The 19,215-nt window shown below is 36.4% G+C and overlaps 1 protein-coding gene across 1 annotated transcript in view; it reads right to left on the minus strand.

The window, feature by feature from the left end:
- Positions 1–19,215, minus strand: part of Xkr4 (XK related 4) — a 422,151-nt gene that overhangs the window by 150,288 nt on the left and 252,648 nt on the right. Inside the window, exon 2 of the mRNA XM_047565311.1 lies at positions 733–932. Within this exon, the coding sequence (XP_047421267.1) occupies positions 733–932 (200 nt within the window). The remainder of the gene's footprint in view (positions 1–732; positions 933–19,215) is intronic.

Raw genomic sequence — 19,215 nt, forward strand, 5'->3', positions numbered from 1 at the left:
GCTCTGTTATAAATGCAGTGAGCACCTTTACTGATGAGATTGTTGAACAACAAAACAACACAAAAAATCTTAATCTGATAATAAAATACATTTTATAAAACTTTGTAGTATATAAATAACATTGTTAAATATCAAGAACATTTTTTGATATGAATTTTAATACTAGAGTAATCCCTACCATTTCCTTTTAATTTCTCTTTTTTCCGTTTCCTAATGTCAAAAGGGAGTGATGGAGCAATGGATGGTGGTGCATGTTTGTAATCCCACCTACTTGGGAAGTTGCGGCAGGAAAATTTGTAAATTCAAGGTCAGACAGAGCAACATAGCAAAACCTAACTCAAAAAAAAAAAAAAAGGAAATGGTAGAGATTACTCACGTATGTATTGGAGAATCATAACTAGTTCTGTCTTTGTGAAACCTCAGAAAATTATTCTATCATAAAAACCAGAAAGCCTTGACCCCATCTCCCTATTCACCAAGTATAAAAATCACCAAGTATGTTTTTTTCCTACTAAGAGGGCAGCTGTAGGGCAAAAATATTGGTCTTCCTATTAGTTAGCCATGACAAGTGATGGTGAAGGAAACACCATGCAGCGTTCACAGATCATGTGTAAAACAGCAGACATACAACAGGCTGCGTCAACAGAGGGCATTAGGACAATTTCTTGGATTGTGACAAAAGTAGCCAGTTAATCTTTCCCCAAATTCAGAAACCAAATTGCAAGCCCTTACCTTGGAGGGCCTGTAATCTATGAGTCTGTACGATAATGCAGAGCTGCAGGACCAGCTGTGGAGCACTTTCCAGAAAGGTGGCTAGCAAATGCAGCATACTCACATCGGCATACTCATACACCATTTTCCAGTAAAACCTCCATCTGTCATTCTCCCCACTCTGTCGGCTGCGAATACCTAAGTATATTGTGTGGAAATACCTAGAAAGAAAACACAGAAAATAAGAAAGAGATGAGTGTCAATTTGTAATTTGAACTTGGGTTGTTTTTCTCTTCTGCAAGTCACTGTATGCAAGGACACACACAAAACAATTAACATGGTGACTTAACAATTAAACCTCAAAGTTGCAAGTACGTCATCCTCTAATGCTTTTATTTTTGTTTAATTTTTTTTTAAATTTGTAAATGGACACAATATCTTTATTTTATTTATTTATTTATTTATTTATTTATTTATTTATTTATTTATTTATTGTGGTGCTGAGGATCAAATCCAGTGCCTCACACATGCTAGGCAAGTGCTCTACCACTGAGCTACAACCCCAGCCCTAATGCTGATTTTTAGAAGTCACTACAATTTTTGTCCTCCTTGAAGGCCTTCCACTGAATTGCAATGAGAGTGAGGTGACGTGTGATGGGAACTCAGGTATGGAATAGATTTGCTACTTTGAAAACCTACATACATTGTTTCTTGTCCTATTCTCTGAGTGTGCAACAGTTATCTTGATGTGAATTTCTCCTAGGACACAATGTATAGTCTGAAGTACTGACACACATGTTCATGTTAGTGCTTAAAAAAACCCTTTTGTAATATTGAAAATTTCAAACATACATAAAAGGAATAAAAACAAAGTTAATGACTCCATTATACTTATAACCCAGATTAAATATTTATTGATGATCTTTCATATATTCCTGCACTTACTTCCTGACACCATGTTATTTTGAGCAAACCCCAGGGATCACATTATTTAATCTGTAAATATTTTATTAGAAAAATTTAAACCAAATCATTATCACACTTACAAATAACAAAAATAATTTCTCAATATACATCCTCACTGTTTGTATTTTCCCGATAACCATAATTGTTAGCAACTTGTTTGAAATGTAATCTAAACAGCGTCTATACATGGTGATTATTCCATATGTATCTTAAAAGTCTTTTTTACACCATGAATTCCCCTTCCATTTAAAAAATTTCTTGCATATATTTTGTTGGGTTGATTTTGTTGATTTTATGGTGTAGTTAACATACCAGTCTTTCATGTTTTCTGAAAATGAGTAATTGATGTCAGAATTTGAGTGAAATCCAAGTCTGATCATTTTAGGCAGATTACAATGTCTACTTTCATTAGGAGGCACATGATGATTTTCTCTTAGGTTTATCATCAATTGATGATATTGCAATTAGGATTGCTAAATGATGATATTCTGAGTCTATCACTCTTTCCCATGAATTAGCCAGAATAGTACTTCTCCAGACCTTTTGTCAGTATTTCTAAGTGTTTGGTTTTCTGGAGCTTGCTTTCCAGTAGATCTCTCAAGAAACTTTGGGTCCTTGAGTTCTTGTGTATTTGTAACAGTACACAGCTATTGACTTGCTGTAGGTGGGGATGAGGTTCTTCTGGTTACACAGACCCAAAAGTTTCAGTTTTGTTTGGAGATAGGCATCCACTTCCCAAGTCTGTGAAAGAACTGTGCTTGTGCAGCACAAAGACTCTCTGATGCCATTAGTAGGGATACAGCAAGAAAGCAGAAGAGCAGAAAAGCCAGGTCAACTTTTTCACTGGAAGGACAGGTTGAATGGATAAAAATCTCATGCAATTTCCATGGAAGGCAAAATCTACACTTATTTATTTATTTACATATTTTATATCTATTACTCCCTTGTTTATTAGCATAAAGGATTGTCATAGAAAAGCCTGGTAGAAAAACTGCTCCTGTTCTTTCTATTATAAGCTATTAGACCTTTGCACTTAGCTTACCAAATAAAATTTTGTTTCTTTTTATGTTTTGTTTGTTTGTTTTGGTTTTGGTACCAGGGATTGAACCCAGGGGAATTTAACCACTGAGTCACATCCCCAGCTCTTTTTCTTTTGTAAAATTTGAGACAGGGGCTCACTAAGTTGCTGAGGCTGGCCTTGAACTTGCAATCCTCCTGCTTCAGCCTCCCAAGCCACTGGGATTACAGGTGTGTACCACTGCGCCTGACTAGAATATTATGGAGAGTGGTGAAAGAGGATGGGAGAGCCTGACTGAGATTAGGGGTCTCTGGTGACCTCATGGCTGTGCAAGCCTGGTGCTTGGGAATGTTTCTGTGCAAGGGCACAGGATACTTAGCTGTTGTGGTATTGCTCTGCATGAGGAGGCTCTGTGCAAGAGTCCTGTCAGCTCTGACCTTGATCTCAGGCACACAGCTCCTCAGAAGAAAGGAATTCTTATGCTAGACAACCACAATGTTTCACCAGCTCCACTTCTCCAGTTCCTACCTGCATTACAGTAACTTTAAACAATGGACTTTCTTGAGAGCTACACAAAGCTCCTAACATTGCACTTTGCGACTGTGGATTGCAACTGTGGAAAAGCTACATAGGATGTCCTAGTTTCTGTAACTTTCCTGAAAACAAAGAATAATGGTTGCATAGTCTTTAACCTGATAATGAAACATATAGATGGCTGGGATATCCCTTTAGATTTACATCTCCATCAGAGAGCAGAGCTCCACCTGATCTCAGCTTAATCTTCAAAATTTGTGTCTGTGAATCTTTATTTTCCAATTCCCCTTCACTCCTTGTCGGACTCTCGAGAGTTGGTCCAGCGGGTTGCAATAGAATATATCTTGATGATGGCTATTTTGTATCAATTTTCTGAGATGTGATCTGCCTATTACATAGCTTCAACGTTTCAACTGTAGTTTTAAGCTTTCTTGAATTAGAGTGTTTAGTAATTTTTCTAATTGTTGGCTTTGGTGTTCATTTTTGGGAACTCTCATTTACATATGTATGTTGTATCTTCTTTATTTTCTGTGTTTCTCTGGAATCCTTTTAATCTCAAATTGGTTTTCCAAAGTCTTTCCTCCTTTCCATCTATCTTTTTTAAGATGGTGTTTGAATCATGCCATATCTCTTCTTAGTTGAATATTCACTCTGACCTTTTTTTTCTAAAAATTAGAATTCTATGTTGAGTTCTATCTACCTTCTTGTCAAGTCTTACCTTTTTGACTCACTTCTTTTTTGAATCTTTCCAATTCTCACATTTTCCTTTCATAGTTTCTATGATTTTCTTAATTTCTTAGAGCTTATTTTGAAATTTTTACTTATTTTTTTTTTAACCTGGTTGTAAATGCTTTTCTTCTGGTGTATTTTCATTGTCTGTAGGAACCTTATTAGTTTTCTTATTCTCTTCTCATAATAACTTTGATCATTTTGTTCTTGCTGTTTTAAAAGTTAATTCAATTTTCTTGTATTTTTAAGATCATTTTGCTAGTTTTGCTGCTCAAGCACACATTCTTTAATTGTTCTCATTAAGGGCTAAAAAAATAAGATCACTTGTTACTTTCTAACATGTTTCTGTTCAGTCCCCTCTTATTCCCTTAGACTGTAGACTTTCTCTTTAATTTCTTGTGGTTGATCCTGTCCTACTCAATTTGGAATCTCTTCCCAGCAAATTATCTTCAATATAGAGCCTTGTTTTGTAAGGGGACTCAGTTGGTCAGTTAATGACAATGAAGGGCCTGGTCTCATAGCATGGAATTTCATTGCATTACGGCCTCTTTGGACTCACCCTTGTATTGGGTCATGGAGAACACCCTCCCAGTTTCTCCTGCTCCTCCCAGACTGACCCACTGCACTTCCCAGTGATTACTTATTGGGGATTAGGTAATTCTCTTCTCAAGGTTATCCTCTACTTTGTCCTGTGTGGTTGTTGACACCACATGGATCTTAGAAGCCCTCACTAATTTGTTCTCAGGTGACCAAGTGAGTGTCTCAACACAGAGTTTATCTGCCGGTATTGTCCACAATTTTTTTTACTTTTGCCAATCCAGTTGCTTTGCCTATTTTAGTGGAATAATTTTGGTAGATTAAAAAAGCAATCTTGTCACTGCTAGTATCTTTTTAGAACACAACCATTTTAAAACACAAAACAGAGCTAATTGTTCCCCTGGGCCTTTGATTGCTTTGTACCAACTATAAAGTGAAGTTTGCAATAGTACAGTTTACAGAGACTTTACAGGCTCATTTTTCCCCTCTTGGAATAGCTTTTCCTGCTTTTTTGATTAGCAAACTCATTTTTGAACTAAGTCTTCATTCACTCATCACCAATCATCACTTAGTCCTCTCTGCTCATGGACCCCTCTTCCCTTTAGTATTAGTTTCCTAGGGTTGCTTTAACAAATTGTCACAAACTGGTGGCTTAGACAACATAAATTTATTATTCCCCAGTCCTGGAGGCCAGAAATCTGAGATCAAAGTGTCATTAGGGTTTCCTTCTGAAGACTGAACAGGAGTCTATTCCATGCTTCTTTCTCACAGCTTCTCATGATTTGCTGGCCATCTGTGCCATTCCTTGGCTTGGACATGCACCAACCCAATCTCTGCCTTTATTGTCACATGACACTCTTCCTGTGTCTGTTTCTGAGTGTAATTTTCTCCTATTTTAATCACATGGTCTTATTGGATTAAGACTCATTTCAATGATCTCATCTTAACTTGATCATTGGCAGGGACCCTGTGTTATCTCCAAATAAGGTCACATTCACAGCTACAGAGAGTTAGGACTTCAATACCTCTTGGGGAGGACAAAATTCACCCTTACACTCTTCTATCAATGTTTGATATCATTTCCCTTATGACTTCTCCTTCCATTTAGAGATTTCTCAGTGTGCATCTTACACTCTGACCTTCCCTTCAGATCCAAATTTACATGTGCACCTGCTTTCCAGATCTTCCATGAGTTTTCCTTCTAAGTTTGAACCATCTTCTATACTAGTGATCCACATCACCATCCATCAAGTCAACTGAGTGAGGCTTGGGGGCATTTTAGGATCCTAATCTTCTTTTCCACCTACTTGATTCAGACTATGTGCTGGAACTTTTATCTCCTTACTGTTCTTCCTTTCTCCTGTCTTTTTTAAAGGCTGATTCTCTGGGTTTCTGTTTTGTTTCTGTAACTGAATAACAGTATGACCTTGAACTTAATATCTATCTGCTAGGCAAAATAATAGTATCCATCACACAGGTTGATCTGAGAATTAAAGTAATACAAGTGAAGGACTTATCACAGACCTTGGAAGATGGTAGGCATTCAAAAACTGTGAGTTCTTACCATTAATTGACTTTGAAGTCTCTAATGAATTCTTCCTATTGCTTTCATAGTGACCTATCTGTAACAAAAATGGAATCCAATCTCTCCTATCTTAAAAACCTTAATGACTTTCCCACTGCTTGTAGGATAAACAGTAAACACAAACAATGTAAATAAAGGTTTTGAAATCTTTGAATTCAACTTTTATGTTCTGACTTTGGCCTGTACCCCATCTTTTCCATATTTTATGGTCTCACCATATTGAAGTACATGCTCCTCCTTGGATATGAGTCTGTATCTTGATACCTTGCTGTGGCTCTTTTGCCCTGGAATGCCTCTCCATGTTCCTGGAATGACCACTAGTCTATAAAGTCAAGTCTCACCTGTTACTCACCTTCTCCCCAGGTAGAACCAGGCATTTTATTGTTTATGCTCAACTATCTTCATTCAGACTTTAATCAGGGGAAAATAACATTAATTTTGTATTTATTGACCTGTGTGTTAATCTCAAATCCCAGAGTACAAAGTTCCAGAGAGAAAAGAATGTTATTTGTCTGTGTACCTCATTTCTAGGTCAGTTTCTGATAATCAAGACACTCAATTTATATCCTCTTATTGATTCAATGTGTATGTACTGAAAACATACAATATTTGTAATTTTGTATATTTAGAAATGGGAAGTCATCAGAGAGTTTTCAATAGGAGAGGAAGGAATTTGACTTGCATTTTTACCAGTATTGGTTGCTGCATTAAAAAATAGCACAAGGTAGGAAGCAGGGGCACTGGCTCAAAGACTATTTCAAAAGTTCAGGTGGGAAGAGATGCTGGCTTTTAGGGTAACAGTGCAATTGTGATGGGAAGGCATTGGAGTGGGTAAATCCAAGAGAGAGTGTGGACATCATTTGCATTTTGAGTGGTTGGATTAATGAATAAATGCTCAATTTCCTAGCAATTATATAGAAAGTTTAAGCCAGAACTTCCATAGCATTAGTGAAGAACTCCCACAGAGTCCTTCCTGCGCTGTTGTTTGCAATTCTCACTTGGGGAGGAGATAAACTCTCAGCTCTTGGCTGCCACTGGCTAAAATTTATAAACTTGGGTTTATAGGTCTGTGGCCCACAGGAACATGAACTTTTCTGGCACAATGAAACCTTTATTTTCATAGTACCTTGAACTCAGAATTAACCTGATATTGGTGGTAGGTTTCTTCTTCTGGAAGAGAACAAGTACTTAGCTTCATAGAGTTTCACATAATAAGAAACAAAATCACATCTCCCTGTAAGGCACAATACAGAGTTAAAATACCTATAAGAAAAGGATGGGGAGAAAATGCTATTTCTAGGTTTCAGCTGGGTAGTTTTTATTTTTTAAATTATATTAAAATACACTTAACATAAAATTTTTTTGTGGGGGGTATTGGGGATTGAACCCAGGACCTTGTGCATGTGAGGCAAGCACTCTACCAACTGAATTACATTTCCAGTCCAGAATTTGCTATCTTAATCACTTTAATTGTACAGTTCACTGGCATTAAGTACATTCACACTATTGTATAGCCAATCACACCATCCATCTCCAGAAGTCTTTCCCTCTTGCAAAACTGACTCTCTACATTAGAAACAATGTCTCATTCCCTCCATCCTACTCCCCAGCTCCTGGCAACTGTCATTCTACTTTCTGTCTCTGTAAATTTGACTCCCCAGGTATCTCAAATAAGTGGAATCATGGTATTTTGTCCTGTTATGACTGTTTTATTACATTTATAATACTGTCAATGTTCATCTATGTTATAGAATATGTGTTTTCATCCCACATGGAGTGTTTTAAAACACCTTAATCTTTTCTTGGGAGGAAAGACTTTTATTCAATACAGAAATTCCTTGATAGATCTAGATTGCAAAGAATGAAACAAGAACATGTTCACCAGTAAGGATCCATCTATTAGTCTAAAGTTTACTATGAGGCAGGGGGCAGAGGAAACAAGAGATGATTTTGGAACAGGGAACTCCTCAACCTTCTCATGCTGAGAATAAAAGCCATCCCCCGTCCTGTACTGTACCAAAGAAGCTGAAGACTTGACATGTTCTCTGGCTAACACAGCCTAGCTAAATTCATTTAAGCATAACACCTGGATTTTGTTTCTATTAATTTTGAATAGGTTCTTAGGACCACAGAGAAACGATCTAGCTGCTTCTCCTCAGTTTGATCAAGTTGCATAAAATTAATTTTTACTTTTTACATTGTTTGTTCATTTTTTATGCAAGTGGGTAGTCAAATCAGGCCAGCCGGGATGGTGGCAGGATATCTAGCTGAGCTGCCAGTAACAAAATGGTGACTCTAAGCTGGGACTATAATGCTTCCCCATAGCTAGAGGATCCTGGAGGAAGAAAACTGGAATGGGATGTCCCTGTAGGTTCAAAACAACAACTACTACTACTACTTCCTCCTGCTTCTCCTCCTTTTCTCCTCCTCCCTATCTTTCTTCTCCTCCTCCTTTTGTCCTCCTTCTCCTCCTCTTCTTTCCCACTCCTCCTTCCACTTTCTTTTCCTCTAATTATTATTATTATTATTATTATTATTATTATTATTATTATTTTCCTGGAATCTCCCTTCTTCCCCTTAACCAGACTTGACTGTCTCTGCTGCTTTGGATAGAATGGGAAAATGAACTTTAGTGAATCTGTGGGCCTAACCTTTGGTTGCCCCCTTGTCTTGTCAGCAGTGTACCGCAATCCTCACCCTTCCTTTCCTGTCATTCGGAGCTTTGAGTCCAATTTGGGTTTTTTTCTGAAATCAATCTGGAGTTCTTTCTTGAACTATTTGACAGGAAAAATTGGCCTCGTCTTTGACAGGAGTTGTTTGATAGTGCCAATTTGTTTGTTTGGAAGAGACTGAGGTGTAGAGAATGGAACTATGTGCTTAGGAGATCTCTGTTGTCAAAACGAATGGTACTAATTCTATCTTGGAGCTCCTTAGAAAGGTTTTGATTATAGCTTGGCCTACACAGCTGAAAACGCACTCTGATTTAAAGCAACTGTGTTATATGTTTATTAACTTGACGAATGTCTTAACAGAGAACTAAAATTTGGTGGTTACAATGACAGAGAATTCCCTGTTCCCAAGGATGACTCTTGCTTCAGTCATCAGATGAATCTCTATCAAAAACACAAAAAAGGACAGAATTCAACCAAAACTGCTGTATTTTAATGTCTTGACACTTCCCTCCCTGCTTGATGAATTCACTTTTTGATTTTACATATTTAAAAACTTTTGATTGTCTTTTTCTGTCTATACTATCAGATTTTTTTTCTCTCTGTCTTGTAAGAAAAACTGGGTATTCAAGTTTTACTAATCTGAATCTTTGAGTTGTAAATTTTCTACCTGGCTTCAACTGAGAGTTTTACCTGTGGAAATGCAAACTGAAGATTTGCAGACAGTTTAGGGCTATATTGGATCAACAGTCTGGCCTTTAAAACTTGCAAATGGTAAATCTAAGCTCTGAAATTTCTTACATGCACCTATTTATATATTGTTTGTTTGTAATGGTAACAAATTGGCTAATAGCTAAGACAGAACACTGTTTTGTTAACCTAAATGCCTTTGATTCACATGAATGACTAGTAAATTTGGTAGCATATGGATTTTTTTTTTTTTTTTTGGTTTTGTTTTGTTTTCTTCTTGTCTGCTAACCAATTGGGATGTTTGTCTCTAGATATTTAAAATGTAATGGTCAATGCTTGCTATATACAACTACTTTTTATGATTTTTACAGAGAAATAAGTTAGACTATTAATTATGCTTAATTTCCATGGGTAATCTAAAAATAGTTGTAAAAAAATTTAATAAATCAGGTTTATAAATTTTCTATCAATTTTTAGGAAAACATTCTTTTTTTTTTCTATAAAAGACCATTAACATAGGTTTTTCCAAATAATATTAATGGTTTCCAAATATGTTTGTTTATGTGACCTAATGTCAACAGTCTACAATAAAGTTAAAAAATCTCCCCTGTTCTCTGCAGTAGACAAAGTGTTCTATTTTCCGATCCATCATTTAGATTGGATTCTTGAAAATGTAGCTTTTAAAATTGTTTTATTTTTACAGTGGAACCTAGATTCAGAGCTAAAAGTCTTTGGCTTTTCACACCTGAAATACATTGTTTTATTTATTTTTATTAAGTGTATAATGCTTATACTTATGTATGGTATTCATGGTTTGTCTAAAATATTAATTGTTCAATAGATTTGAAAATTCACAAGTGAACCCATTCACCAAAATGTCTAGACAGAGTTTGAACTGAATTCAGTAAAGTTTATAATTAAGTGTTATTTAAAACATGTTGGGAGGATTCTTAAACTGAAAAAAGTTTAATTTTATTTGGTAGTTTTTCTTTGTTCTGGGTCTGAAATAAGTCAGAGGAAATAATATGATTTTGAAATTGTTAATAACCTACATGTGGTTTACAGTTCTGATTTTTGGAATGATATCATTTTATAATGAGTTAAAAATTGTGAGGATTTTTGGTTGTTTTTTGTTGTAAATTGATTATCAATCCGAATAGTACTTTCAGAAAATCTCTATCAGAAATTCTGTCTGTATCTTCATTCAGTAGCCCAAGTATTTATTACTTGCATTTCCACAATCTTGATTATTCTTTATATTGGACTCAAGGAGTATTTGATGGTTGATGAGTTTTTAGATATCAGCTTTTAAACCTGGTTTGCCTGTTTAAGTTAATATTCACAATCCCCTTGTTAGAAAAGTTTCAAGGCCCTAAAGTTGTGATTGTTAAAAATAAAATTGAAAGCCTTTTTACAATTCTCTATAAACTAACATCAGTCCCTTTGCTAACCTAGAGTAAAAATGACTTTATATGATGTTGCTTATAGAACTACTGACGCTTTCTGTTTATGGGTTTATATTTTCTGTACAAACTACCTGGATTTTATTGTTGTAATCATCAATGTACTTTGCTGTGTTTTTAAAATGTCCCTCAAGGTTGTTAAATGGATCTTGAAGTATATGTGATGTCAAAAGTCTAGTAATCCTTAAATACTAGAGGAACTTAAAGTAACTTTTAAAATGCATTTGTAAGTAGGTTCCAACAGTTTGCAATGACTAATCTGCTCTTAGAAAAGTTAAAAAATACGACTTAAAGAACGAAGATTTTATGTTTCATCAAGATAATTTCCTATGTTTTCTGTTGATTTTATTAAGTTTTTAATTGCTTACAAATTAAGAACTGCAAGAAGTTAGAGCTTATCAAAATCTTTATTTGTCCCAAAGTCTCTTTTTGGCTTATAACTCTAGTTAAATGAAATACTATTTTACAATGATATTGTGATCAGCTGACAGATCTGGTTCCATGAGAATGTTATAGGCCAGATAGACTCCATTTTTGCTCTGAGACTCCATGTTATGTAGGAAATAAGCTTCTCCCATGGGAACACCCCACGTCTCTACCAATCAACAATTGCTTAGCTTCTCCCATGGGAACACCCTGCCTCTGTCCCCATCATCAGTAACTTAGTGTGACATGTTTAGTAACACAAAATGACAATTCTTATGTAATAAAAAACTGTTCTCTTTTGATTCCTATTGCTCCTAAACAATGTACCATGTGAACAGTGATTGTGTGGCTGTTAGTAACCATTCTTTAGTTTGTACCTAGGTAAGGGTCATTTTTACCCACTTCCCCCTGTTGATGACCTCATGATGTTAGTTTGTAATTTCAAACCATAGCAACACTTATGATTGATGTGATTTTTGGTATAAGAACCCCTACAACCCTATGGTTGGGGCTGTTCTCCCAATAGCCATTCTTTGGGCGCATTGTGTGAGATAGTCAGCTGTCTGACTTAATAAAGACTCTCAAATTTGGACTTCTCAGTGGTGAACCAGTCTGTTCTTAAGTTGTGCCCCATAACAATATCATGTGTTTTATGGATACACCGATAAAAATAAATTAAAAAAAAGAGAAGACCCTGTTTTAGCCAAATTTAAGCAATAGGAAATTTTGGAAAGATTCGGTCTTATGCAAGTTTCTCTACTGTTAAGAAATAGTAGTATCAGTCTACTATTAGAAATAGTCTGGATGTAATTCTGTAAATCATGTTTGTAGTATTAACAATCGTAGTGGTAACTAAATTGTTCTGCTGTTATTATATTTTCTATGTAATGACAATGACATATGTTGTTTGTAGTACTTTTAGATAACTTGAGCTATGTCTCTGTGGTTAATAAGGGACAATTCTGCTTTATTCTCCATTGCAAAATGAATTTAAGGTTAAAGATTTTGGTATGAGACATGTATAGGAATGGCTATTTTAAAAAGGTTCTAAGCTGGGTGTGGTGGCAGACATCTGTAATTCCAATGCCTTGGGAGACTGAGGCAGGAGGATTGGGAGTTCAAAGCCAGCCTTAGCAATTCAGGGAGGCCCTAAGCAACTCAGCAACTCTAAATAAAATATTTAAAAAGGGCTGGGAATGTGACTCAGTAGTTGAGTGCCCCTGGGGTCACTCTGGGGTACCAAAAAAAGAAAAAAGATAAAAAATTCTATAAGTTGTGCTGTTTGTATTGTAACTTGGTTTATAGAATATACTTAAATATATATGTGTGTTCTTTTTTATTTTTTCTTGGTACCAGAGATTGAACTCAGGAGCACTCAACCACTGAGCTATACCCTCAGCCCTATTTTGTATTTTTTAACTTAGAAACAAGGTCTCACTGAGTTGCTTAGTGCCTCACCATTGCTGAGACTGGCTTTGAACTCATGATCCTCCTGTCTCAGCCTCAGGAAGCCTCTGGGATTACAAGCATGTGCCACTGCTCCCGGCTATATGTGTGTTCTAAATTGGTAAAGTAACATTAATTCTTAAGTGTGTAATCAAAATTTTTTCTGTTCTGTGGAATGTACCTAAATTCTAAAGGTGATACAAAATATGATGTTGAACTCTCTACCCAGATGATAATGAACCTTGATTTAACATAACAAAAACTCTAGCTAACAGGCACTCTTTAATAATACAAATTTGAGGGAACTACTTTTACAAATAGCTTGGTTTTCTTAGAACAGATAGAAACTATAGGAACTGAACAGATTATATTTATGTTCAAATCTACCGTATGGACTGGATTTGCTTTGCTCTTATAGTTTGTGTTTTTCTTGTCTGTTTAAAATTTCTTAACAGTAGACTGCTAGAGAAACTTGCATAAGAACTTGTCTTTCATGTTACTTAAAATTGGCTAAACAGGGGTCTTCTCTTTTAAATTTATTTTTATTGGTGCATTATAATTACACATGCTAGTGGACTCATTATGCCATATCTGTACATGCACATAATGTAATTTGATTAGTCTCATTCCCCAGAACTTTCCCTTTCCCCTTCCTGCTCCTTCCCTCTGATCCACTTGCTCTACTGATCTTTCTTCATCATCATCATCATCATCATCATCATCATCATCATGTAAATTAGTACAGTATAATTTTATCTATGTATTTATATGTCTATCTATGCAGGATTTATCATGGTGTATTTGTATATGGATGTAACATAATTAGGTTAATTTCCTTCCTCAGTACTTCCTCATGCCCTCCTCTTCTTCCTCCCTCTCTATCCCCTTCCTTTACTCTATTGATCTTTCTTCTATTTTAAATAGATTCCCACCCCTTTTAAAAATATTCCCCACTTTCTGTCTCCCCTCCTCTCACAGAAGAAAACATTCAATACTCTACTTTCTGAATCTGGTTTATTCCACTTAACATGATGCTCTGCAGTTCCATCCATATTTCAGCAAATGACATAAATTTATTCTTTTTTTTCCTTCTGATTATTTTTTATTATTATTTTTATTTACCTTTTAATTTTTTACAGATTGCATTTTGATTCATTGTACACAAATGGGGTACATAATTTCTTTTCTATTGTTGTACACAATGTAGATTCATACCATTCGTGTAATCATACATGTACATAGGGTAATGATGTCTGTCTCATTCCACCATTTTTCATACCCCCCTCCCTCTCATTTTCTTCTACATATTCTAAAGTTCCCCCATTATTCTCTCATTCCCCACCCCCACCCCCATTATATATCATCCTCCACTTATCAGGGAAAACATTCGGCCTTTGGTTTTTTGGGCTTGGCTTATTTCACTTAGCATGATATTCTCCAATTCCATCCATTTATTTGCAAATGCCATAATATTATTCTTCTTTATGGCTGAATAGTATTCCAATGTGTATATATACCAGAGTTTCTTTATCCATTCATCTGTTGAAGGGCATCTAGCTTGGTTCCACAATCTAGCTATTGTGAACTGAGCTGCTATAAACATTGATGTGGCTGTGTTACTGTAGTTTGCTGATTTTAGGTCCTTTGGGTATAAACCAAGGAGTGGGATAACTGGGTCAAAAGGTGGGTCCATTCCAAATTTTCTTAGGATTCTCCATACTGCTTTCCAAAGTGGCTGCACCAATTTGCAACTCCACCAGCAATGTAAAAGTATGTCTTTTTCCCTACATCCACACCAACATCTATTATTGTTTGTGTTCTTGATGAAAGCAATTCTAATTGGAGTACGATAAAATTTTAGAGTTGTTTTAATTTGTATTTCTCTAATTACTAGAGATGTTGAACACTTTCATATATTGATTAATTACCTGTGTGTCTTCTTCTGTAAAGTGTCTGTCCAGTTCCTTGGCCCATTTATTGATTGGGTTCTTTGTATTTATTCTTTTTTTGTGGCTGAGTAAAACTCAATTGTATATATATACCATATTTTCTTTACGCATTTGTTTGTTGATGGGTGCCTGGGCTGGTTCCATAATTTGGCTATTGAGAATTAATTGCACTGTTATATACATTGGCATGCATGTATCACTATAGTATATTGATGTTAGTTCTTTTGGATAAATAGCAAGGAGTGGGATAGGTGAATCAAGGTCCTATTCTTAGACTTTTGATGTATTTTCATATTGCTTTCCAAAGTGGTTGTACTACTTTGCAGTCCCACCAACAATATCAGGTATATCTCCCACCCTCCCATCCTTGCCAGCAATTATTATTGTTATTTGTACTCATGATGATTGCCATTTTGACTGGAGATAATCTGTGTGGTTTTGATTTGCATTTCCATGATTGTTAATGATGTTGAACATTTTTTCATATATTTGATGGCTCTTATTATTTCTCCCTTTAGAAATGCCTGTTTTGCTTATTTTCCCATTTATTGATTGAGGTTATTTGTTTTGTTGTGTTAAGTTTTTTGAGTTGTTTATTTATTCTGGATATTAAGCCCCCTATTGGAAGAGTAACTGGCAGAGAGTTTCTCCCATTCTGTAGGCTCTCTCTTTGCATTTTTAATTGTTTCCTCTGTTGGGCAGCTTTTTAATTTGATGCCATCCCATTTATTGATTTATGGTTTTATTTTTAACTTTAAGGGTCTTATTAAGGAACTTGGTACCCATGCCAATGTGTTGGAGTGTTAACCCCATGTTTTCTTCTAACGGCTGCAGTGTTTTGGTCTAATTTCTAGGTCTGTGATCCACTTTGAGTTGATTTTCGTGCACAGAGATAGGTGTCTAATTATATTCTTCTACAAATGGATGACCAGTTTCCCCAGCACCATTTTAAAAAATTTTATCTTTTTTTCCTTAGAAAAGGTCTCTTTAGGCCAATTTCCTTTCAACATGAGACCAGTCAGATCAAAGAAAGGACAAGGCTCCCATGATCTGGGACCAAAATGCTTGGCAAATAATCAGCAATATGTTCAGAAGTTATAATTCAAAGTTAGAGGAAAACTGCATGGAGTCACTTATTAAACCCCACCAAAATAAATTGCTGGGAGACTGTGGGAAGAGAGTTCTTACACAAACTAATACAGAAGTCCTTCAGAAATAAGCATCTGGCTGCCTTATAATTCAGAGTTCCTTGATAGGATTTACACAGGATCTGTATTAATCAGGGTTCTCTAGAGGAACAGAATCAACAGGAAGTATGATTATAAAAGGGGATTTATTAGATTGTCTTACATGACTAGAAGCTGGATAGTCCACAATGGCCATCTGCAGCTGGAAAACTGGAAGAACCAGCAGTTGCACAGTCCAAGACACAGAAGCCCCAAAACAAGAAGGATCAACAGAGCTACCCTAGTCCAAGACCAAGGCTTCTGGAAACTACCTGGAGAATCACTGGCAGAGTCTGCTTTGGAGGAGTGAAGAAGCGAGAGTCCGACATCCTCACACATGGAAGCAGCAATCAAGAACCCGTTCAAGAAGAGCTGAGCTTGCATCTGCATCTGCTTCCTTGTTCTCCCAGCTTTTATTCCATCCTATTGGGCGGTGCTGCCCACACTTAGGGAGGGACTCCACTTCAGTTCCATCCCACATTCCAATCATTCCTAGACACGCCCTCATGGACACACCTAGAGGTCTCTTAATCATTGGCATGTCTTAATCCAATCAAGTTGACAATTCAAATGAACTATTACAGGATCCAACAATAAACTTACAACCAGATGATGTGGCACCCCAATTCCTTTAAGACTAAGGGATGAACTAAATAGGAAGGGACTAAAATAGAGAACTCCTGAATTACTCAGGCTGAGAATAAAAATTACCCCTTGTCTGTGAGCTGCCCAAAGAAACCAAAAACAGACATGCTCACTGTCTAACAGAGTCTAGCTAAATCAGCATAGGTACAACACCTGACTTTTGTTTCTATAAATTGCAAACACTTCTGTAGGACCAGCAGAGAAACATCTAGTTGCTTCTCCCCAGTTTAATCAAATTGCATAAACTTTATTTTTCCTTTCTATATCATTTGCTTATTTCTTATGTGGGTGAACATCTGAATCCAGCCAGCCAGGAGCCGGGCAGTCTATCTAGCTGGGCTGCTAGCAATAGGTATGTGAAGTACCAGGCTGGGGACCCACTCATCCTCTCGCTCTTTAAAATTAACTACAGGGAAAGAACATGCACAGACATTTCACTAAAAATTACCTGAAAGGATATATAGCGTAGTATAGAACAAAAAATGGTTAAAACTTATGCCCAACAAGAATCTATTAATCTAATTAGAGTAACTTCTATTCATCCTGCAGTTGTCCCTTCATATCCCCAGATACCAAAATCTGTGTATGTTCAAGTCCCTTATGTAAAATGACATAGTATTTGAATATAACCTATGCACATCTTCCTGTATATTTAAGAAAAAATATCTACATGTTCAGTACAATCATATTTTTCCTGATATTTTTGATCCATTGTTGGTTGAATCCACAGATGTGAAACTGTGTATATTGTTCAGGCAAAAGATAGGTTAAAATACTACTAATGTAGTGTGTGTGTGTGTGTGTGTCTCCATACACAGAATACAACTTAGAATGCTAAATACTAAAAAATTAAAGTGATGATCCCTGAGTGTTGGACAAATGGATTCTTTATTGTGGTACACTTTCAGGGGGCTGAAGTTTAAGTACCAAAAGAGCTTTCCTATTTTATTTGTTTTGTTTTGTGTGCTGGGGATCTAACCCAGGGCCTCATGTATGCCACACAAACACTTACACAGAACCACAACACTAGCCTCATAGCGTTCATGTTTTAAAGTATTTTATATACTTTGTAAAATTGTTGTCCAGAAAGACAGTGCCAATTGGCAGTGTCTGGGTGCACTTATTTCCTTAAGAGCACCTCCTCTCAGAGTGCAAAGCCTGTGGACAATCATTTTATCTCTGTGTCTAATTTATCATCTATCTGTCTAATCCCTGACATCATTTACCCAGCTGGTCCATCGGATGTTTCATATTGCATCATAACCATGTGACTGTGGTGGGAAGAGGAGCATGGCTGATGTGGAGACCCTGAAAAGCACCCTTTGTACACTTCAATATAGAAGTTAAGCCAACTAGTCTCCTTGGCCTCTGTGTTAACATTATCTCACTAGAAAGGTCCTTCTTCCTTCTGACTCTCATAGCCACTTCATCTCTGAGCTGGAATTTTCCTATATGAAGGTAAGGCTTGTGGTATCTTTCTCTCAGTTTGCTGTGAGGGTTAGGTGAGAGGATGTGCCTCACACTTGTGCTTGATAAGTGATGGAGATGTTGCTGTGTGCTGTGGCTATTGATGTTCTGGGTTTATCTATAATGCTTATTTTATTTTTATTTTATTTTATTTTATTTTACCTTAGTAACCAAAGGTGATTTTATGCCTTCAGTTCTCATTAGGCATTTTGTTCTGGGTAGTGTTTCTGTCATATTGGATTAGATTAGTGTGGCAGGCAGGATATGGCCTTTGGCTGATCCTCTAGAGGGGGAAGATGATAACTGTCACCACCTACTAAGAAACAAGATTTTAGACTTTTTGAGAATAGGGAATCCAGGCTGGGGTCCAGGTGGGGTGGAGGAGGGTGCTAATTAGGGTTTCCTTCCTTTAAATTCTGATTTTCTGTGTTGGTGAAAAATAAATAATCAGGTCTGCAGAGATTATCAGTGACCAGGGAAGCGCACAGTAAGGCAAAGTTTCAGTTTTTTAAAATACTCATACAGATGGCAGGGAAGGTTCACAGAAAGCCCTATTTACAGTTAAAAATTTGGCATAATTACCAAAGAGTATCATTTAAGAAGGGGTAAAAAGTTTTAAAGCTTTGCCATCAAGGATGAAATATGCTAGAGCAATAGAGAACAGTAGATTAAATACACAGCTCTCATCAGTGCTAATGGGAGATGTTCCCGATAAAAGCTCTCTCTGAAATGTCAATGTGCTCTGCCTCCTCCTTGGAGGTAAACACATGCACAAGACCTTTGCTTTTCTTACTGTAGGACTGATTCATTTTCTGATAGGGTCACTCTTATTATTTATTGCCTTGGGAATCAAGCTAGTGGAAGGTATAGTTTTCCTTACATCAGAAAAGGTCACCAGGAATTCTGCACCAACTCTAAACATGATCTCAACCCAACTTCATTTTGATTTTGTAATTTCCTCAGTAGTGTGGAAGATGTGCACAGGAATACACTGACATAACCTCCACCCTGCCTCATGCACAGACACCCACACATAACCTACCCCATCACAATACAGACACAAAACACTCAGAAAATATTCTGAAGATTTAAATTGCATTGAAATTCTCAGCTTCTTTTAATCAGTATGTTCCAAGTGCAAAAAGCAACCCAGA

The sequence above is a fragment of the Sciurus carolinensis genome, chromosome 1 (assembly GCF_902686445.1).
Source record: "Sciurus carolinensis chromosome 1, mSciCar1.2, whole genome shotgun sequence".
Classification (NCBI taxonomy): Eukaryota; Metazoa; Chordata; class Mammalia; order Rodentia; family Sciuridae; genus Sciurus; species Sciurus carolinensis.